Raw genomic sequence first — 22,332 nt, forward strand, 5'->3', positions numbered from 1 at the left:
CAATGACTGGACTGAAAATTAACGAAAAGGTGGTCAATGTCCAAGGAAAAACAAACCTTTAAAAAAGCTTCAGCTATTGCTCAAGATCACTTTAAAAAATTACTTGCTCCACGCAAGCAAAATAGAAAGAAATGAGGAGTGGCTCAAGACACTGTAAAATACCTGTGTTGTATATAAGTACAAACTAGGATATAATATATTATTTTAAAAATACAGTATAGAAATTATCTATGTACTGAATAGGATCATATAATTTTCTTATATACTGTATACTACTGTGTACTATAATACAGTATAGAAATTTCTTCATTTGCTTTATCATACTCCTCTCTCCACTCTTGCCACCCCACCTAGGCTCCGCCTCTTCTCAAGTCCTATTGGTTAGCCATTGTGAAAGCCCATCCTGGTTCGATGCACCAAACCAATGAAACCCCTTAATGTCAAATGGAGCCTTTTAAAATCTCCGCCCATATTTAACCACTCGCAAGGAACACTGGGACATTTAGTTCGACTGCGGTGTAATAAAACAGACAGCAGCGCGACAGCAAACTACAGTCTGATATCCTGGTTTTAGGAGACGTTCACAGACTCCAGTTTGACAACAAGACTGAGAAAGTGAAGACCGGCATTTTATACTGTATTACATCGTGCAGTCTGGGATTACAGGGCGGTGTTATTATGGTGAGTAAAGGCATTTGTATGAATAAGAAACATTTTCATTCGTTATATTATAACTAGCCTAGAAGACAGAGTGAATGAAGGAAAACGATGTAAGCTAAAGTCAGCAAACGCTTCTTTTCATGATAACGGAACTAGCTAGCTAATAATAGTTTCTCTTTAGCTTAATCCACTCTGCCGGATAGACCATGGCCTAGTAGTGTTAAAGTAACCTGGTAGTGTTACAGTCACCTGGTTGATCTTCATCTGGAGCAACCATGTGATTTACCTTTACCTATAGAAACGTTTGTTACTGGTCGGCACAATTGCACGGTTGAAGGGTAATGAGACGCTTGCTGAGCTGGGTCTCCAGTGCCCATAAAATTATCCGGACCGTTTGGCTGACCGTGTCCCCCCTCGGGCCAAGAAACACCTCTCACCTGCTGTGCATCTCGTCTTTGCAGGGAGACAGAGTTTGCAATGGGACGCACAACAAGAAGGCTCTGCTTTCAGACCCTCAGCTGTTTGAAGACCAGTTTGAGGAGCTCGTCACAGAGCTCACAGAGAGAGACTTTACAGATCCCGTGCTGGCAGACGCATTGAAAAGACTGAGAGAGGTAAGTATGTATGACTGGTCTCTTTTTTTCATTTAGCAGAATGGGACAATGAGATGTAGATGTTCATATGTGTTTTTGTTTGAGGTTTTGGTATACAACACTCCTGGAGGAAAGAGGAACCGAGGCCTTTCTGTGATTGGCTCACTCAGGGAGCTTGTCCCGCCCTCCCAGCTTACCCAGGACACCGTGCAGCGGGCTCTGTTGGTCGGCTGGTGCATTGAACTGGTGAGGGTTTGGTATGGCGTGCTAAATTAAAAGTCTTGACAGTATTTCATTAATTTTTTACCCATTAAAAGTCAGTGTCGGTCACAGGTGATTTTAATTCTGTTCCAACCTAATTAAGCATTAAGATGTTAAGCTGCTTTAAAAGATTGCACTACATAGTTATGACCTCCTTTAAAGTCTGCAATCTTCAGTAGGGGCTTGGGACCACAATAAGCAGTACAAACAATATCATTACTACTTTAACCAGTAACTTTACACTATCCTCATCTGTAATCATGTTTAATCGTGATTTATCTTTAATCATTGTTGAGGCTGGATTTTACTAAATTGACAGGAAGGTAGCTGGAATATGCAGGTTGTGTGTCTTTAAAACTTTCTCTCACAAGCAGACTCTTGACTGTAGCTTTTAACACTTTGCACAAGTGCTACATTTTCTAATTTAGGTGTTGCCACTGTGTGTCTGATACTTGCAGCTTCAAGCATTTTTCCTCGTGGCAGATGACATCATGGATGGATCTGTCACTCGGAGAGGGCAACCCTGCTGGTACAAGAAGGTGAGACTTAATATATTCCAGAAAAGGAGACTAGTATGAGTTTGTGCTGTGGTTATTTTCCCACTTCCCTCTGGTTACCTATATAAATCCTACCTGTTGGTTTGCTTGTTTTTGTTTTTTTTTAGGATGGTATAGGTCTGGATGCCATTAATGATTCCTTTCTGTTAGAGGGGTCAATCTACAGACTGCTTCGCAGATATTGCAGAGATCAGCCCTACTATATTCACCTCCTGGAGCTGTTCAACGAAGTGAGTCTTCTTGGCTGAAAGTGTGCTTGTGCATCTGGCAGCAAATTCATCACTTCGTTCGTAAAATGTATGCAGTAACGGCTCTTAAAAGCCAACCGAGAGACTGCTGAAGAGGTTATGACTGTGGTTACGCATGATTTCACTCAAATGTCCAGCTTGAGCAATATATTATTGCATAGTTAAATCCGGCTCAACACTTAGTCATCTTCAGCATTGTCCACTGTCCACAAACTACTCCTCAGAAAATGCAAAACATCCTTCAATCCATTTTCTTTACCGCTTATCCCGTTCGTGGCAGTGGGGAGGTGGCTGGAGCCTTTCCCAGCTGCCATAGAGGGAAGAGAAAAAATGTCCTTTACAACATTTTCCTCAAGCCAACACTGTCATCTTGCTGATGTGTGTTTTGTTCAGCCAACCAATTTAATCAGCCTGCATGTTTAGATTGTCATACAAACTAACCACAAAATTTTCAACACAGTTTCCTAATTCTTTAATTAAAATCTCTCAAATTATTCATCAGCTGTCAAAACATTTGCTTATTAAGTGACCGAACAGTTATTTCAGAAACTCAAGTACTTGTGAGTTTTTACTTACCTTGTGTGTTTTCTTCTTTCTTTTCCCCTCAGGTCACTTTCCAGACAGAACTCGGTCAGGCTCTGGATCTCATGACTGCTCCACCCAGACAAATTGACCTCAACAGATTCACCATCGAAAGGTCAGAAGGGGAGAGAGTGTTGAAAGATGAGTGTTGTTTATTGCAATAAGTATTTATTTCTTTTTCTTTTTTTTGTCTTTAAGGTATAAAGCAATCGTAAAATACAAGACTGCCTTTTATTCATTTTACCTCCCAGTGGCAGCTGCGATGTATATGGTGAGTGTGTCAACTTCATGTTGCATAAAAATGGAGGTAAAATAATACAGCTTTAAAACACTCTTTGTACCTTTTTTCTTTTCCAGGCAGGAATCAACAGTGAAGAAGAGCACAGCAACGCCAAGCACATCTTACTTGAGATGGGGGAGTTCTTTCAAATACAAGTAGCTACTTTTCCTCATCATTGACCTTCATAGCATAATATTTCCCATTCGTTAGCTGCACGTGTTGCATAATACGCTGCTGACTATTCTGTTTTAATGACCATCTGATGTATTCTGTCACAGGATGATTACTTGGACTGTTACGGTGACCCTGCTGTGACAGGAAAGATTGGCACAGACATTCAGGACAACAAATGCAGCTGGCTGGTTGTGACAGCCTTGGAAATCATGACTCCTAAGCAGAGAGAAGAACTAGAGGTTGGGCCTCATTAAATAAATGCTTCTCTTCTGATCACGTAAAATTTATAAATATGTGGCAGAGTTGGGTTGCCACTGTGTAGAATTTTCATTTTGATGATGCTTAGCTGTACGTGCTCTTGTTTTTTATCCTTTAAATGTGCAATTTGTCTGGTTGTTAGTTTTAAAACTTTTCGTTTTTAAATCAACTGATATAATAAGCAAAATAATAATAATATTAACCGTATTAATACATTATGTTGCAGAGAAAGTAGCAATCTCTCTATCTAGCCCTGTCCCTTACATTCTTGTAATATTACTTTGTAATTAAGGGGGTGATTTTGAGTTAACATAGCAATTTTCATACGGACAAGAGAGTAACCACTGTTTGTGTATACTGTCGTTAGACTCTGCAGTAGGATAGAATAAACATCTAGATCTGCTGCCGGGGTAGCTTCATTATTCATGTCAGCTGGTTGCAGAAATTAGTCCTTGGCATCGCCAGATGTTGCTAGGGCCTCAGTCACATGCCATAGAGACCAGTCAACGGTTACACTGTATTGTCTGCTTGTTGTACAACAAGTTGAGATACATCCAACTACAACAAACTACACAGCAACTTGATTTAGTGCTGGCAGTTATGCAGCTCTATGCTCTAAAGCTCGCATTGCTGGCTTGCGTCTTCTATAAGAAATCAATACTAGTTTCTGGTGGAGTAGTGGTTCAGCTCTGTTTGCGTCATATGACATAAAATTGCTAATCTTACCCTTAACTTTGCTTACTAGCAGATATTCAATGTTCTGGGCATCCAGAAAATTTCCCTGACGTATGTAATCATTGGTACAGTTTAAGTCGGTATTAAAACGTCTACACCTTTAATTCTTTGACGTTCATCTGTTCCCACCTTGTTTAGACTCATGACTAGAGTCATTTGTTAGTGTTAACAAGTTCATTTTGATCTCCTCCTCAGGGATGTTATGGACAACATGATGAAGCCAGTGTGGAAAAGGTCAAAGCACTGTACAACAGCCTGCAGATGCCATCATTGTACCAAAAATATGAAGAGGAAAGCTACCAGCGCCTCCAGAAACTCATCGCCAGCCACGCACAAAACCTTCCTCACTCTGTTTTCCTCAATTTTGCCCAAAAAATCTACAAGAGAAACAAGTGAGAGGGCTTGCTGCTTTGTAGAAAATATGTTAACAGCATCAAATACACAAGTCTGGTGACTCTTATGAATACGCACAAGCAGGTCCTCACTTATTTAAATAAAGTGTTTCAGACTTCAGCAGTGTAACTCAGTCAGGACTTTGTTTAATAGACGATGTCCTCTGTCAGAGGAATCTGACTGATAGAAGGATAACTTTGGAGTGAATCACAAAGGGTCTGATTAAACTTCAGTGTGCCTGAACTGAAGAACACATGAGAGGGATGATGGATTAATGTTTTTTTGATTGCATAATAAATGGGTGAATGCTGATGGCAGAGGACAGATGATGAAAACTGACAAACTGTTCCATATGTTTTATAGTGTTTAAAGTCCGTACTAGCCAAGAATTTATTGCTTTTAATAAATAATATATAGTGTATGAACAAACATGGTTGTGTACATTTCATCTTTTTGTGTGGTGTTATGTTGTTTAAAGAGACAGGATTTTTATTTATTTATTTTTTTTTAGCACAGCTTTTCCAAACATCCTGGTTTTATTTTGTATGCTTGCGTTATTTTACTTTCCTCACACAAATCAAAATTATTAACCACCATGATGCTAATAGTCAATGGTGTGTCCAATTTGCAGCCTGTAGTCAGTTATTTACAAATTCAGGCTTTGTGCAGATCAGTCTTATGTTCCTTTGCCATTTGGAAGCTTCTCAACAGATGCAACAATGTTTAAGTCAATTTCTCACAGTTTTTCTTTCGAGAGTGTTTGAAATCTTTTGCTTCCTACGTCTACGAGACTTGGTCTGTATTGTGTGGCTCCCTTTGAATTTCTTGATGATACTTCTCACTCCAGTTCTTGACACTTGGATATGCTGTGATACTGTTTTATATCCATCTACTGCTTTATCAGCATGAATAAGTCTTTTTCTCGACTCTTAACTGATATCTTCTGTTTTTGGCATGATTTTTACTCAAGTGACGACTCAAACCCTTGCTGACATTTTTATACTGTGTTTAACTTGGAGGATAACCGTCAGCTTGAGCTTTGAGCACTACAAAATAATAGCATGTCATTGCACAGCAGTGGTTCATGATATAGCTCAATAAAAAGATCCGTTTTTCAGCGGGCTAATAATTTTGGTCATGGTATTTGTTTCTGAAATAATTTTGTTATTATGTACAAATAGAAATAATTGTGTGTGTCTGTGTGTGTGTGTGTTGGGAGAGGATAATAATTTTGTCCTTTTCTATATGTATTTAAATTGCAGTTAAACGCAATTAAATCTGACTTTTTTATATGAGTTAATTTTCTGTTAAAGAAATCACCAAATGCATAAATCATGATAATTGGGGGGTGAACACTTGAGACTCATTATTTTAAGGAGGCAAAGCTAAAAAGGACTATAGATTAACTGAATGTGATGATAAGGCGAGGGGTAAGGGGTGTGGTTTGATCGGGGGAGGTGGGGGGATTTCTGGATGCTCGCGAGAAGACAGATGCTGAGGCTATTCGAGATTCACATTCTCACGGACTGGGGATGTGAGAGAGCCCGACGAGATGGAGACCTTCATCCATCTTTATCTGAATGTGAGTCAAGTGCATTTTTATCAGCTTTATCGTGCATGTAGATGTCTTTCAAGCGAACCTGCATGAGACGATCGGGTAAGAAAATCCTCCTCTTACCCCCCCGAGACTGCGTAGGATAAGACAATAAATTCCTCTGTTCGCGGTGGCATTTGTCGGATTAGATAGCTTTGCGTAAATACGCAAATAACTGTTTTGTCTGTTCTAATTGTAGTGTGAAAATGATGGTTTTTGTCTGAGTTGTAATAGGGGCGTATGGGCCCGTTTATCAGAGCGATGCGGGTTGGAGGTACTCCCCTCCTCCCTCCTCCACCCATCCACCCCTGTCTCCATCAGCTCTGTGGGATCAATAGATACAGGGTTAAACTCTGAGCACAGGACGGATTGCATTACATATGACGGTATGCTGTGTTTTATATTTTATTTCAAGGCTTAGTTTGCTAAGGGCCATCCCGACGGAGGCCCAGCAGTGTAAACAGGCACTCCAGTGATTTATATTCTTCAGTGATGTGAAGGGCACTGTGGAGGAATATATGAGCAATAGCCTTCAGTAGATGGGCTTTTAAAAAGCAGACTGGGTGTTGTTCTCTACCGCTGAGTGATTATTTCATGCTCCACTTAAATGTATGTGTGTTTTCTTTGTTATTTACGATTTGTTTCTTTTGATCCAGATTTCCATGAATATCATAGCCCAGTGAAGACGAGCATAACTGATGACAGTTATCAGACTATAAATTAGCTGACAATTATTATTACAAGGAGAATCATTTCATGTGTGTGGGTGGGTGTTTGAATAGTTGTGTGTTGTGTGAAACCAGCAGATGAAAGGAGCCGTGCAGGTATCTTGCAGAAGCACTGCATACAAATAGAGAAGCTCTAAAAGTATCTATTTAGCTGCAAGATTGCAGGAATTAAGTATTCGAAATTTTGTATGGAAGACACCACCTTCTGTATTACACTATTATCACCGTTTGCATCATCTCACCATTATGACAATGTAATTTTTTGTTTATGTGGATATTATTATTCCCAGGGACGCTGGAGCTTATCCCAGATATTGTAGGGTTCACTCTGGACAGGTGCCCAGATCTGAATAATATTTTTGATCATATTAATAGTCATTTGAAGCCCTAACATACATTTTATATGTTAGGGCTACATTTTTCCAAACAGATGAGTCCCAGCTGTGGTCTTTAGATGTCTCAGTACCTACCATAGTACCTCTAAATCTTATTCCTAAGGTGTCAGAATATTTAATATTTTAATATCTAAATATATTTATATAATATTTAATATCTAAAGCTGTCAGAGTATTTAATTTTTGTCTTTAAAAATAATTCTGCTAGTCTAAATAATAGAGCTACTTTTAGCTGCTCTCTCATTCACAAGGGGCCGATCAGTGAGTAGCTCTTCATGTTTAATTTGGCAGATTTCCTTCCAGGATCAAACCGGAAATCTTTCATTTTTTTAGGCAAAGATGTAAACCACTGCCACATTAGAGAACCAGTTTGCCAGTATAAAAAAAGTCTAAAAAATTATTTGCATTTTTTCTCAAGAAAAAGCCCCTTTGATTTGTATCCACAGCATATGGTCAGGGCTTATCAATGATGACTAAGACCTCACAGGGTTAAATGATTATTTGATTATGACTCTTGCTGATTCACTTTCAGTGAAACTGACTGCTGGAGAGGCTGTGGGATGGAAAGAGCAAATCTTTTCCATATATTTTTTTGACGATAGGACAGAATGGCATTTGGATATCTAGTTTTCAAATCTTATATTTAAGTACCATCACGCCGGCTTATATATTTCTATCAAACCTGTAATGATCCTGGTTGCTCTGCATGTGTTAGCAGATTTGTTTGACTTCCTGCAGGAAAAACTAACCTTTATTTGACCTGTTTAAGATGAATATATTTGATAAATGCTTGAAAGGATGGAGTAAATAATAATAAAAATGCAAACAATGTAAACCAGACTTTGTGTGAAAGTGTACAGTTATAATTTAACACCCTGTTACACAGCAGTGTAATCTGCTGCACCTGGTTTTAAATATTTTATTTGTTTGTTTGTTTTTTACTTTTGGTTGGTTTTGCATTTATTGTTTGGATTGGTATGCTCACCTTTAATACTAAAAGAAAAAATCCCACCTCAACACACACACACACAGAGGAATTAAAATTAACTACTAAGAGTTCTCAACGTATTTATTTTAAGGGGCAATGCTTGACAATGTGCTACTCTAACTGTGAGTCACAGTGTGTGACTTCCCGGGCTGTGATAATTACAGAACAGAAAACCCTCAAAAGCAGTTGCCTTTTAATGAATAGTCTCGATGATGGGTTCGCTTCAAAGCTTAAACCTAATATGCAAACATGTGTAGAGTAAGAAATCGCTCCGCGATGAGCAGAAGCTGCTCGTATTTGTTATTCACTGTGTGTCTTCTTTGATGTTACAGGATCTTGGGAGTCACGCCAAGATGTGACTGTCACGGCGCGTCATAGTTTGGAGGCTCTACAATACTTGTTTCCATAGCAACAGAAATATCAGAATATCCAAAAAAGTCCCATTCCCACAATGCAGTCCTCTCAGCCGCCGAAACCGCGGCGCTTTGACGTCAGCAGACGGACCAATAACTTAGCTGCACCAAAGTCTCACGGCCCTGGGTTTCAGAGGGAGGATAAAAACATGAACACAATCACCACGCCGTCCCCACGCCGGGCCACCAAGGGCCCCACCGCTCCCTCCAGGACCAGAGTGGGCGTACAGCCTCGAGCTCCAGTAAGCCAGTCCAGGTTAAGCTCACAGAAACAGGGTTCTACTGTCTCTAAACTAGCTAAACCCAAACCCAAGAATGCCCGTGCATCTGCAGCAACTCAAATTGTACCCGCAGCAGATCCGCCTCCTCCGCTTCCCTCGGTTCTTCCTGTTGACCCGAACTGCAACGAGCCGAGCCTCCCGTGTCTATGCTGTGATGGCCGATCCCCGCAGGACAACAACAGCATGTTCAACCACAACCACAACAACAACAACACCATCTCCCTCAGACATCAACTGCAGCTACCGCCTCCACCGGCCCCGATGCCCCTGAGGCAGGATGGGACCGGGGCCAAGGAGCAGGCACAGGCAAAGGCCCAGATGGAAATTTCTGCCTGCCCTGCTGCCAGTCTGGAAAATGAAGAGAAGATTTCAGATGAAAACACTGAAGTAGACAATAAGAAAAATGCAAAGGTGGACGAAGATGATGAGGAAGAGAGCAGCGGGGATATTGAGATTGATGATGAAGAGGACGATAACGATGACGATGAAGATGATGACACCCTGGTCCCCTCGTGCTGCGACTGTCCCCCCTCCCTCCTGGAGTTCTCGCTCTCCTCTTCTACCTCCTCTTCCTCCACTTCCATCAGCTCCTGTTCTGATCTGGAGTCTGACTGTGCCGATCAATCTGCCTCCATCTGCTCTTCCCAAGATCAAGACAATCTGTCCGTCTCTCTTTCCTCCAAAGACCACTCTCTCCTACAAGGCCCTGACAGCAAGCCTCCTGCTCGCTCACCTCCATCCCTCCCTTTGAACCGAAATCCCTTCTGTTTAACATCTCATTCCCCGAGTCCACCTTGCTCCCCAGATGAGGGTTACCCTTCTGCGCTTGACTCACCTTCCCCTGACTACTTAGGAGTCAAAGATGATTCTGAGGTCACCAAATTAGGCTTGCTTGACTTTCTAGAATCGGTCGGAGAATTTGGGAAAATGGAGCGGTTCAGCCAGGTGATCCAAGTGGCTCGCTGGGATCTGGACGGGGAACAGCACTGGGATGTTCTGCGGGATCGCTTAGATCACCTGGATCGTTTGGAAAAGGTGAACAGGGAAGTAAAACTGACCTACATTGCCAGACTCCACGAGAAGGGCCTTGATCTTGGAGATCTGGATGAGCAGGACCTTTCGGATGTCATGGATGAAATGGGCAACATTGACATTCCCTGGAAGCTGTATAAAACACATGATGGAACGATGGGAGAATCTCAGGAGTTTTCCGATGCCGGGGTCGACTTAACCGCTCCGTCAGACTGTGAAGATCCCCTCGTTCCAGATTCCCTCACACCTTCCCCTGTTGAACCGCCACCTAGACCCCCAAAACCTCCAGCGCGACATGCCAGCGTGAGCTCGGACCTCCACACCTACATAAATATCAGCAGAGAGACCACCTCCATCGCTGTTTCCACCTCTCCTACATTGTCTACCTTCTCACCTAACTCCTCATCCCCCACATTCACCACTTTTAGGTGTGAGAAATCCCTACCTTCATCTCCACCATCCATTCCTCCTCTCCCTGCTTCTAAGCCAGTTCCTTACCTCACTCTGTATACCACCCCTTCTCCACCTCCCTCTATCCCCACCCCAACACCTCCTATCCCTCCACCTCGAAAGCGACACCTCGCACGGAAGGAAGCGCAGCGCCTCGCGGCTCTTCAAGCCGAACAGGAAAAGACCCCCATGTCCCTCCCCCCACCTACCACCCGCCCCCCACCACTCCCTCCTCCACCTGTTATCTCAGTCTCCTCTTCCTCTCCTCCTGCCATACCACCTCCACCTGCGCTGCCTCCTCCACCATCCTTCCACGCATTGGATGTAGAGATTCGGAAACTGCTCATGCTTGCTGGACTTACCCAAGCTGAGCTCCTCAAACTCAGCCCTGAGCTTGGTGTCTGTGTCGGGGGGTTAGAAGACGAGGGAGATGGAGATAATTTCATGAAACCGAAATCTCTGGAGTCACAAGAGTTCAGTCTGCGGTACAGAGAAGAGGAAAGTGAGCCTGACACACAGCTGGTGGCCAGAGATCAATGGGTTGGCACTGAAAAGTTGGAGGGAGATCAAAAAGCAGATATAGCTGAAGAAGGCAAAAAGAAAGAGGAGGGCAGAGACACACAGAGAACAACGTCATTTACTGAGATGGCAAGGAGAAGGAAGAAAAACACTGGCTTGGCATTCGACCAGTACTACAGTTTAAGCAATACACATGAAGATAAAGCAAAGAATGTGAGCTTTGGGGCTTCCCGTTATTCTGCTGAGCCACCAGAGTCACCGCCGCCTCCTCCTCCCCCTCGCCCTCTGCCACCCATTCCTCCATGTTTGCCATCCCTCAAAGTCAGCACTCTGCCCGCCAACTCTGAACAGCCTGAGCGTTTTGATTGGCTGATAGCATTCACACCTGAGTGTGAAGCCCCACCACAGCTGCCACCCCTAGAAAAGAGAAAGGCATATGTGGAAACCCAAAAGAAGCCCAATTCGTCAGGTACCTCTCCAGGGTCAGCTCCAAAGGTCACAACCTTTAAAGAGTTGCGTTTCCGCAACAAGAGCTCCTCTCCTCCGACTAAGGTGATCATTGAGCCCGATCCTGACCCCACAATAATCACTCCAGATCCAGATATACTCTACAACTTAAAGTGGAGGAAACATAAGGAGGGAAGTGATGGCAGCCAGTGGGAGTACACCTCTCAGGCTCAGGCCCTTTTCATGCAGCCGCCGCCAGCCCTCACCTCAATGGCTGCTCTGCAGGAAATGCTCCAGAGAGCTGATAAGGAGGGGGGGCAACTAGAGTTGTGCCCATCACAGAAGATTGGCTGCTCAGTCAGTGACAGCAGCCTGTGGACCTTGGACAGAGAGTGGGAGGGGGAAGAAATTAAGAAGGAAGAAAAAGAAGGGAAGGACAAACTAAAGGAGGAGGTGGAGGTGAGAGGACAAGCTGATGGAGGACGGACTTTTGAATCAAGAACTTCAGGTGAGTGTGATTTTAATGGTAGTAAATTGGAAGTTATATTCAATAACACAAAGTACAGTCCTGCCTGTGCATGTGCATAGAAGAAAGTAAACACACAAAAATAAGTCAGAGCAAATGGGATGACAGAACAGATCTGGGACGGGCAGATGATGGAGAGGAACAGATGGGGAAAAGGCACGCTCACAGTCGTCTTGCTCAGTTCTTCAGTGATGCACAAATAATATCCTTTGACATTACAATGAAAAGAAACAGAAAGCCAAGGGAAATGAAAAAAAAAAGTACACTCATTTGTGGAAATGATAAATGGAGCCACGGAAGAGAGATGGAGCGGGAACATGAGTCACTGAAAAGGATGATGCAATGATGCGATGGCATGGGATAAACAGGGTGATTTTAGATAGGGGAGTAAGAAATGTGAACACAACAGTGAGAGATGGAAGAATATAGTGAGGCTAGTGAAGGTAATATGAGGAGAAAGGGGAGGTTGGAAACTTTCCAGCCAGTATTTCCTGTACGGGTTATCAGCGTGTGATGTCATCACAGACTTATTCAATTATTCATCCACTCTTCAGATTGAGGGGGAGAGGAATAATGGAGCTCACTACCTTCCTCACTTTAAATCGGACTTTTTCCTGTTTCCTGTTTTTGTTTTTTTTCTTTCTTTGTTGGCATCCTGAAATATTTTCCTTCTCCCCTCTCTCTCTGCTTCTTTAATAGTTTTGAATCCCAGTTTTGGGACATTTATGTGTTTTTACTTATGCTGTCTCCACCCAACACCCCACCCTTTGCTCCCTGGAGCAGCACAGATAGCTCAGATCAGGTTACGTAGCTCATATGGTCCTACATTAGGCTACATTAAAACTAACTTGTTCATGTACAGCAGGGTGTTTAAAACCAAGACTGGATTATTTTTTCTAAATGATTTATAGGTTAAAAATTTATAGGTTAAAAGTTTCAGATCTTTTCTCAAAACCACTGCAGTGAGGTAGGTTTGGGGGATAGGTGTATACACCTTTAAGAGCTGAAGGGGTGGATCTTAGTACATGGACCAATTACTGCCAGCCAGGGTCAGAAAACTAGGAAGTATCATGTATTTGTTGCAGTTCAGACACAGCTCAAGTCTAACCAAGGTATGGTTGCTTTCTAGCTCCTTTTTTAGTTTAAGGTAAATACAGTGTAACGAGAGTCGGGGTGCCACTCTGAATTTCCACAAAGGCGGGCCTGATGATTGAGCAGAAAGGAACAGAAATCTGTTATCTGTTGACTGACTCAGCAGTACAGTTTTTGCTGTACTGGTGGAGAAGGGAGGGGTGGTGGGGAAGAAGGTAGAGAGAGATAGAAACTAAAAGCAGAGAGTGAGAGAGAAGGTGATCCGGAGGTGATGACAGCACGCACTGCAGTAAAGTACAAAACGTTTAGCAACACCAGTCACTGACTGTGGTTATCACTCATAACTCTCAGGTGTCAAACAGAAATCTGATGTCACAAAGAAAACGTGGATTCTTAACACGTGTTGTAGTAGGATGACTCTTCAGGAATGGCATTTTAATTATGATGAATTAAGCGAGTGAATAACAGACAGAGTCCTTCTACCGTGCAGCTGTGAGACTGCTCCGTAATTATTCTTTTACAGCCTCCGTGTCATTTCCTGTCATGTCAGACCCCTCCTAAGCGAAAGACTGTGTTTATTGCTCTTCATAAATCAGCTCCATTGACTTCCATGCACCGTCGGTGTGTAACTGTCAATCAGACGTTTGACTGGAATAAATACTGCATGGTGTTTTGAAGATGACTGCTAGAATACACATGTGCATTTTTTCTCTCAACAGACACTAACATGTTCTGCATCTCTCTCTCCTTCCCATTTCTTTGCCGCCTCTTTCTTACTTTTATCTTCCTTGTTTTTCTCACTTATCCATCCTGTTTGGTTTGTTTCCATTCGGTTGTCTCCATTTTGGCATCATCGCTCCCTCATTACCATTTATGCTTGTGCGTCTGCCCTCTCCACCCGAACTCCTGCACTTTTTGGCCTTGCTCTCCCTTTGAACCGAGCAGTTTCCTCACCCCCGCTCTCCCTCGCCCAGTCCTCCCAACCCTACTTCCTCCACACCGCTATCCCTTCCTTTCGCCCAGGCTACTGTTACTCCCACCCCCTTGCAGATCCCAGGCCCCGCAGTCATGTAGGCCAAGGGCCCACAGACACACACAGAAACACACGGTGGACTCCTGCTGTCCACTCAGCTTGTATCCACAGAGATGAATCGAGCTCTGGGTTTAAAGATGAATCCCCGGCTGCTTTTGGTGTAGAGTCTCCACGTGACTGTGGGGATAAGTTTAAGCAAAACACACATTCAGCTTACCAATATAACAGCGATCCCAAAACCAATGAAAGGGACTTTGCAACTGAGTCAATCTGCAATCTTGACTCCCTTTACCAAAGTGATTCAGAGAAGCAGAATGATGCCAACGCCGTGTCTGTTAGCAGCACCGCTGAAGCTCCAGGTTGCACCACACCGTATAAGAATATCGATGTTATGATGATGTATTCAAACAGCATCGGTGCTAGAGATTCGATGTATTCAGAGAAGCGCTCACTCTCACACACAGACCAGGTCAGCATCAAGGCTAGGACATCCAAAGATCTCCCTCCCCTCCCCACCTATTACCTGTACCACCCTAAGAACTGCCCTCTTCACAGGGGGGCTCCCCCCCGCCTCTCTCCTATCGGAGCCCTCTCCCCTCCCCATCGCTCCGGAGCACCCCCTCCCGGTGCAGCAAGCTCCTCCCTCAGCTCCCCGCTTTTCCCCCGCTCGCACACCTTGCCTGCCCTCGCTGCTCCCCTCTACTATCCAAACCTCTACCCTCCTATACCGCCCAGGGCGCCCCCCCTACCCCCAAAACTCTACCAGGCTCCTCTGCAGTCACGCGTGGCGAGTAAGATCTCTCTCTCTCTCCATACATCTTACACTTTTTCTCCTTGTCTGACATCTCGCATGTCTGTCTGTCTCTCTGTCTGTCTCTATTTCTGTCTCTCTTCTCTCGTCTGGATGTGGTGGCCTACACGCTTGTGTCACCTATGGCCCCGGGGGTTTGCAGATTTGAAAGAACTAGGTAACTGTAGCTGTTTTATATATCAGAAGGTGCGTCCCTGCAGGCCATCTGATACGTCTTATCTGCTCTGTCCTTTCAAATCCGCAAAGGGCCTTCAGAAGGGTAACAGCTGTTTCTGTCACAAGGTGTCTAGAGTCACTCTCATCACTGTCTCTCTCTCTGTCTGTCTTTCCTCACCTGTCTGTCTCTTTGTCCCGATGTTGTTCTTGTCGTCTTTTTGTTTTTGCATGGTGTACCCACACAGACACGTGCATTTCATGCAAAGCGAACCCTAAGTAGCTGCTTGATGATGATGTGATGCTAATAAATAAATAAAGTTTTCATTTTTATTTGTTCTGTGTTCGGTTAAGATCCACGGCATCCTGTCCATTGTACACATTTGCATTTATCGATCTAGTTTATATAAATACATTTATATAAACAGCAAAATGTACTTTACACCTACCCTTTGCACATGGATGTACTTTCTTCTGACCTGGTTCTTGTGGTAGTTCCTACACTTGTTTGTTCCTAGCTCTGCAGTTCCTCCGTGTATGCCTATATTAAGTATGTGAGTATTTGTATAACTGTGTTTGTGTGAGTTGAGGTTAATTGCATGGGATCCTGTTTAGCCCTGAAGCAGACAAAAAGTTGTGTTCACAGATCCAGTTGTGAAAACCTCATCACAGTAATCCTACAGGATGTGCTCGCTCACTGTTTGTCGTCAGCAGTAACGACTGCTTCCATCTGCTTCTATCTGGCTTCTTCATTGCTTAACTGCTCCTGCTAATAATGCTAATATTTTAGTTGTTTTGTTTCTTTTGGTGGCGATTCATTTTTTTTTAAGTTTGTTACTTTGTATTTTTTTTATCACTTGCATACAAAGTAATTGCGATATATATTTATTTGGGGTTTTGTTTACCATCGCTGTCAGCTGTTCGCAGTGTCTCATTCGCTGGCTCTGTGCTGAAGACAGACACACCCTGGATGGGCGAGGATGTGAAGCATCCAATGAGAGGTCTTGGCCTATCCTCTCTGTGCCTACAGGAAAAGAAAGGTGGGGTTGGATGTACATGTGCAGGATGTGCGTTTGTTTGTCTGTGCACGCTCTTCTAACCAGCTTTACACCCGGTTCTCCTCTCTAGCCCTGGTAGGCGCAGTTAGTGTGGCAGTGGAAGCCATATTGGCCCAGTTCAGTTCTTCAAGGACTGTGGTTCAGAAGGTCAGTACCTGCTGGTTTGATGACAGTAGCTAGAAGGACTGTGTGCTTTTTCATTTTTAGTCACCCTTTATAATCTATGTTTTTTTGGCTAAACGTCATGGTGTATTAAATTCATTATGTACCTTTGAAAATATGTCCCCTCTTCCTTCTTGTTTTGACTATTGTGTGCCTTCCTCCAGTCTTCCTCAGTTAACAGGGTACTAGAGTATCTTAAGATAACCCAGTTTCTTAGTCACAAGAATTTCTTTGTCAACTTGCTGCTCACTCACCACCCAAATCATCCCTCATTACATCATGTTGATCATCATCACACAATCCCCCTTTTCCACCCCTCCCTCTCTCTTTGAGTCATCCTTTTCATCTTCTTGTCCAATCGCTGCACATCTTCCTCCTCACCAAACACCCATTTTTTTCCCCCCCAAACCGTGCTCCCTTCCTTTCTTCTCCTCTCCTCAGGCCTTATCAGGAGACAGCGCTATAAATCCATCACTGGGCCGTCTGGTGCTGCAGTGCCTCTGCCCCGCCCTCCACAGCTTGCTGACTGATGGCTTGAAACCCTACCAAAGTGACCTGATTGCAGGCAGAAGGCCAAACTCTGCTTGGAGTCTGGTCCAGGCTTCAACCAGGGCAGGTAGCATATCATGCATCATAGCCGTGGATATTAAAAATCAGATATTATCCTGTTGTTCCTCTTGAGGTTTGGTTTCCTGGTTGATAGTGATAAACTCTGCAATTCGTCTGTCTCCACTTTTCTCCCACATCAGTCAATACTTGTTGATTTTATCGTCTAAAATGCTGAATAAAGTGAACACCAGGACACAGATATTGATTGGCCTACGAGTGCCAAGCTTCACAGCAATTTTTCACTCACTTCTGTAAGGTCCTTCATTGATCTCTCTCTCTCTCTCTCTCTCTCTCTGTGCATTTTATCCTCTTCCTCCCAACCGATCTTCCAAGGTCCTAAAACTCATGCCTTGTTCAGTCTGCAAGTTCGAGTTGGAGAGCTACCCCAGCTCAGACAGAGCAAACACAGGTTCAACGCATTCCTCCTCGGCCTACTGAAGTAAGCAGTGGCTATTAACAATCCTTGATCTCCACTGACGACTCGTTTAAGAGCACGCTATTCATTTTATTATTGCACTCATAAGGCCAGATTTACTAATGGTTCTGCGCAACCACAAAACCATTTTGTGGCATTCATTTTACCTCAAATTGCAGTAAATTGAACATAGAAAAAAGACTTGTTATATTTTGTGCCTGGTGTTGTTGTGATAGTTGCATTAGCAGTGTTCATTTATTTGGAATGACAGGATACCAGTGTGAGTACGTAACGACATGGGTGGATGGGTCAAAGTTGTGAGTGTGTGTAAAAGGTTCGACTACATCCTGTAACTCTTCGCTCGGTCTTAACTCTGCACGCTTAGATCTGAGCTCCACATATTTGTGGTCCGTAGTAATACTGGTATTTTGATGAAGTGGAGCCTAACTTAACCAAACTGAAGTGAACTGAAGAGTCCTGATGTTAAATAGGCAACAGGGTTATATTTTAGAGTGAGCTGATGGTTTTCAGTGTTTCAGACATTTAGTCTCATTTCAGTTTATTTATTTATTTTTGCTCCTCTCTATCAGAGCTGTTACATACCACATTGGAATGTGGAGCTGAAATGAAAACGGGATCTTTGTTAATGTGTTAGAAAAATGTCTTCATCTTACAATATGTAATATTGACTGAAATAGGTATTTAGCGCTTCATACAGCCTGCAGGAAACAAAAAAGCAGATCATGCACTTGCATAGCGGCACAGTAACAGTATCTTCAATAAGACACCGACAATAAATAGTGATTTGTGTTCTCCTACACATGGTGCAGGTCAGCTGTTACACATAGTTTGTAGTAACGCAGCTCTCGTCTGCGCTCCACCGGAGTCTCAGTCCTCAGGTTCACACTCAGTCTTCAGTCATTTCTAACAGTGGAGTTCAACCTTACATTAAAGATACTGTCTCTCCTCCAACTGCTTGTCATTTTCCTGAATTCTCTCACTGTTTTCAGAGAGAAACACTTGAGTAAAACCTGTACTTGCACTGTTTTACTACACCCTCATCGAGGCTGCTTGTTTTTAACCTGCTAATTTGTGCTGCTCTTGCAGAATGCTGAAATCAACTGCCTGCATTCTTGTTTATAAATTAGCACATTGTTAGTAGATCACCCACATAACTTTCCACTCCCATGGGCGCATATCTGCATTTGGTAATTTGCTCCACTTAGTAAATCCGGCCTAAACTGCATAATAATTTCTGTGCACGTATCTTCTTTGTATCCTCGTTACTCATCTTCTTTCTGTTTTTGTCTCGTAGTACCAAGCTTCTTGACTTCTGGCTGTCTTACCTTCAGTCTTGCAGTGGTAAGTTTTCCTCTCTTCTAGCAGTTGTTGCAGTTATGAGCAGGGTGCAGTTTGCCAGGGTGGGGATGCAAATGCAGGGGATTTTCCCCTCTTTGATGAATAAATGAAATAAACTCAGAGTAATCAGGAGACCACTTACCTGATCAGTGACTTCAGAATTTCCTGCAAAGGTGAGCTCCACAGCAGCTGCTGTGACGGGCTGATTGAGAAGAGCAGTCACGCGTTCATGTAAAAAGAACCTGTCCACAGTTCAAAGTTAGAGCAGGTGATTTGCGACACTGTAAGACGAGGTTACAGAAGAAAACAGGAAAGTGTTGAGAGAGAAAGGGGGAAGACACTCAGCAAAGGGCTGTGGGTCAGACTCAACCTGTGCCACCGAACACTGACCATAGGGTACGTGGTCACCTGCTGAGCAACCAGACTCATTTTTACACATTTTTTAACTCTCAAACTCGAAGATCTCCAATTGATTCAGTAAATGAATCATCCAGAGAGAAGGAAAGCGAAAAAGTCTGTCATCAAAGCAGGCTGTTTTCTTGATGTAGGTATATGCTATACAGGACTAATTAATATTTTTCAAATGCAGCATTTTGTTCTGTTAAAATTTGTACGTATTTCTTTTCAAATATTGAAGCTTAATGGCAAAATACTATTAATTGGATTTGGGACTTTATTCTTGCATGTCAAACCTTTTATACGGCTGCATTTGATCGAGACGTAAACATTAATATTTCTCTAGAGGCTGTTAATATTCCTCATATTAATTTCATTGAAAAGAATTCATGAGAATATTCTTGTAAAAGCTGTGGACATGTGTTTACGTCCTGAATTTGTTTAGTTGGATTCTGTAAACGTTACATTGACAGCAGCGATAAATGCCACTATTTTCATGTCGTGGTGCAAATCTGGTTACAAGCATAAATGTAAATACTGAAACTGACCTCTCTCTCTCGCGCTCTCTTTTCTCAGATGTGCTGGAGACCTATTACCACCCCACCTCTTTTATGCGTCTGTCGCAGACCGCCTGCCAGCCTCTGTTTGAGGAGCTGCTCCTTGTGTTGCAGCCTCTGAGCCTGCTCACCTTCAACCTCGACCTGCTCTTCCAGCACCACCATTTAGAGCCAGAGAGTCACAGGCCAGAGATCTCCAGCCCTCCCTTTCCGGATCCTGGATCCCAGCTTTCAACAAATGAGACAGCAATAAATGGGTCTCAATCCAAAACTCCAGACAGCAGATACAGTGAAAGCCTCTCAGAAGTAGACTTTGGAAGCCCAGATCATCAGGCAGCTAAAGATGCTAAATCATCACCTGTGACTAATTCAGATAATGGAGGATCGGCAGTGTCAACAGATACCAGTTTTGGACCCATAAAGGCTTCAGTCACTCAGGAGGAGACGAGTCCTCAACTGTTGTGGGTCCAGGAAAAAGAAATTGAAGATTTGCCTCCTCCTAACGTTGAGGAAGACAGCCTCGCTCAGCAGGCAGGACAGGTAGCCACAACTGTTCAACTCCTCTGCCTTTCTATTCAATGATGATTGTGTGATTATGCAGAAATTAATTTATCTGTTTTTTTTATTTACAGGTAATTCAACAAGGATGGGGTGCTGTGGTGCGCTGGGGAGGCCGACTGAGTCAGAATCTGGCTGAGTTGAGCCTCTCTGCAGTGAAGAAGGATGAGATGAACACAGATCTGCCAGATCTCCAGGCTCAGGCAGGAAGCGACTACACTCCAGTCAGCGGTAGTACTCAGGTTCCCTGGGGTCTGGGCCGGCTCTTTGGAGCCTCCAAAACTCCCACCAGCCCGACAGGTCACACACAACCAACCAGGTCAGTCATTAAATATGTAATAATTATTATGTAGTCTAGACTACAGAAATTGGTTTTACTGATAATCAATCAATTGAATAAATTAAATCAGCTTCTGAAGACAATTGTCTGTGACTCATGCCTGTTTGTAATTTTCCAAGTTTCTGTAATTTTCCTCAGACGTCCCTCTCAGTGGTTTGCACCTGGTGTCACTGCGCTGACCCGAATGGTGAGCAGCAGCTCCACACCAATGCTGAGAAAGATCCCCGAGACTCTGGGAGAGACCGGATCAGAGTCCGAGAAAGATGTCGACACACTGGAGATGAAGGACAAACCCAGACCACTCAGGTACAGCAGACATAAAGTGATGGCAATGATGGATAAGGAGCAATGACACAGCATTGCTGTTTTCTCACTGTTACTGTTGCAAGCGCTGATTCTGTTTCCAAGTTTTAAATACATTTATATGACCTATATTGGCCTTTATAATGTAGACCAGGGGTCTCCAACTCCAGTCCTCGAGAGCTACTGTCCTGCAGCTTTTAGATGCGTCCCTACTCCAACACAGCTGAATCGAATGGTTGGATTACCTCTTCAGCAAGTTTGGCAAAGGTGATAACAAGCCATCCATCTGATAGAGGTGTGTCGAAGCAAGGATGCGTCTAAAAGCTGCAGGACAGTAGCTGTCGAGGACTGGAGTTGGACACCCCTGATGTAGACTGTCTTTGTTAAGTGAATGGTAACATCTCAAAGCCCAAAACTGGCAAAAATCAGATGACAGCAGTGTAATTTTGGGTCAGACCTTTACACAAGTGGGATCCTAGTCTGCATATGAAAGATGGATCCAACTTCAAGGTATGAGTAGTGATACCAAGCTAGTGCCTCAAATCTGCATTCTCTCTTCTCATCTGAGAAGCCCCATTGTTTACACGCCTGTGACAAAAAAAATTGACCCGTGATGTCAGTAAGTTGTCCCAATGATTTTATGGTCTCAATCGCTGGTTTCAAGTCAAATTTTACATTTCCATCCAGAGTAAATTAGATGATAGGGTTTGTCTGCCTTGTGAGTGTGCAGTGTCCTCTATTTTTCACCCAGATCTGGTTTCAAAAGACTAATATGGTCACAGTGGGTGACACAGTTACTTTTATGTCTTTTCTTTTGCAAATCAATATTTTTCCCCACTGATAAGGGCGGCAGGGGTTATACCAGAGACACCAGAATAGCTGCTGTTATCAGTCTGAAGTCTTGTAAACGGTGACTCATCCCGTCTGACATTATACGCTGACGTTACTCTTTGTGGCTGGTGTAAACGTCGATCACTGCGGCTGAGACAGTGTCCTCTGTCCCAGGTCGGTGCGAACGCTGTGTGACCACGCTGGATCCGGTTCCGAGCTCAGCTTCCGCAAAGGGGAGGAGCTCGTGGTGTTAGGAGGCGTCGATCAAGACTGGATTCGCTGTCGTCAGGGAGACAAAGAGGGGCTGGTACCTATTGGCTACACCTCTCTCATCATGTGACCATAACTGCTGCACTTAATCAACACTAAAAAAATCAATAAATAATTATAAAATATATATATATATATTTTAGGTGAGTATTGAAAGGTTATGGTAAGGCTGCACTACTCTGAAAGGGATATTTCACACAGGCTCGGTTACAGTTTGAGTTAAGGGCATAACACCATCTGTTGTGCTTTATGTGCATCAGAGGCAATCTGC

The 22,332-nt window shown here is 43.4% G+C and overlaps 2 protein-coding genes across 4 annotated transcripts; both read left to right on the forward strand.

Moving 5' to 3' along the window:
• The first annotated feature begins 510 nt into the window (after window positions 1–510).
• On the forward strand, window positions 511–5,170 carry fdps (farnesyl diphosphate synthase (farnesyl pyrophosphate synthetase, dimethylallyltranstransferase, geranyltranstransferase)). The gene is made up of 10 exons (XM_005936106.3): window positions 511–681; window positions 1,122–1,274; window positions 1,359–1,499; window positions 1,973–2,053; window positions 2,179–2,301; window positions 2,928–3,016; window positions 3,100–3,172; window positions 3,259–3,336; window positions 3,460–3,594; window positions 4,544–5,170. Exons 1-10 carry the CDS (start codon window positions 679–681, stop codon window positions 4,742–4,744), a joined length of 1,077 nt encoding a protein of 358 aa, XP_005936168.1. The 5' UTR covers window positions 511–678; the 3' UTR covers window positions 4,745–5,170.
• Window positions 5,171–6,202: 1,032 nt separating this feature from the next.
• On the forward strand, window positions 6,203–22,332 carry rusc1 (RUN and SH3 domain containing 1). 3 transcript variants are annotated; one of them, XM_014338020.2, is made up of 12 exons: window positions 6,203–6,323; window positions 8,779–12,096; window positions 14,152–15,030; window positions 16,121–16,243; window positions 16,332–16,408; window positions 16,865–17,039; window positions 17,366–17,471; window positions 18,763–18,809; window positions 19,779–20,299; window positions 20,392–20,636; window positions 20,796–20,963; window positions 21,966–22,332. In XM_014338020.2, exons 2-12 carry the CDS (start codon window positions 8,898–8,900, stop codon window positions 22,129–22,131), a joined length of 5,706 nt encoding a protein of 1,901 aa, XP_014193506.1. In that variant the 5' UTR covers window positions 6,203–6,323; window positions 8,779–8,897; the 3' UTR covers window positions 22,132–22,332. The 3 variants fall into 3 exon arrangements, with proteins under 3 accessions (XP_014193506.1, XP_005936169.1, XP_014193507.1); XM_014338021.2 differs by having other exon boundaries at window positions 6,312–6,398; XM_005936107.3 differs by lacking the exon at window positions 14,152–15,030.

Source organism: Haplochromis burtoni, unplaced genomic scaffold (genome assembly GCF_018398535.1).
Source record: "Haplochromis burtoni strain Fernald_Lab_line unplaced genomic scaffold, NCSU_Asbu1 Contig_204, whole genome shotgun sequence".
In the NCBI taxonomy this organism is placed as follows: domain Eukaryota; kingdom Metazoa; phylum Chordata; class Actinopteri; order Cichliformes; family Cichlidae; genus Haplochromis; species Haplochromis burtoni.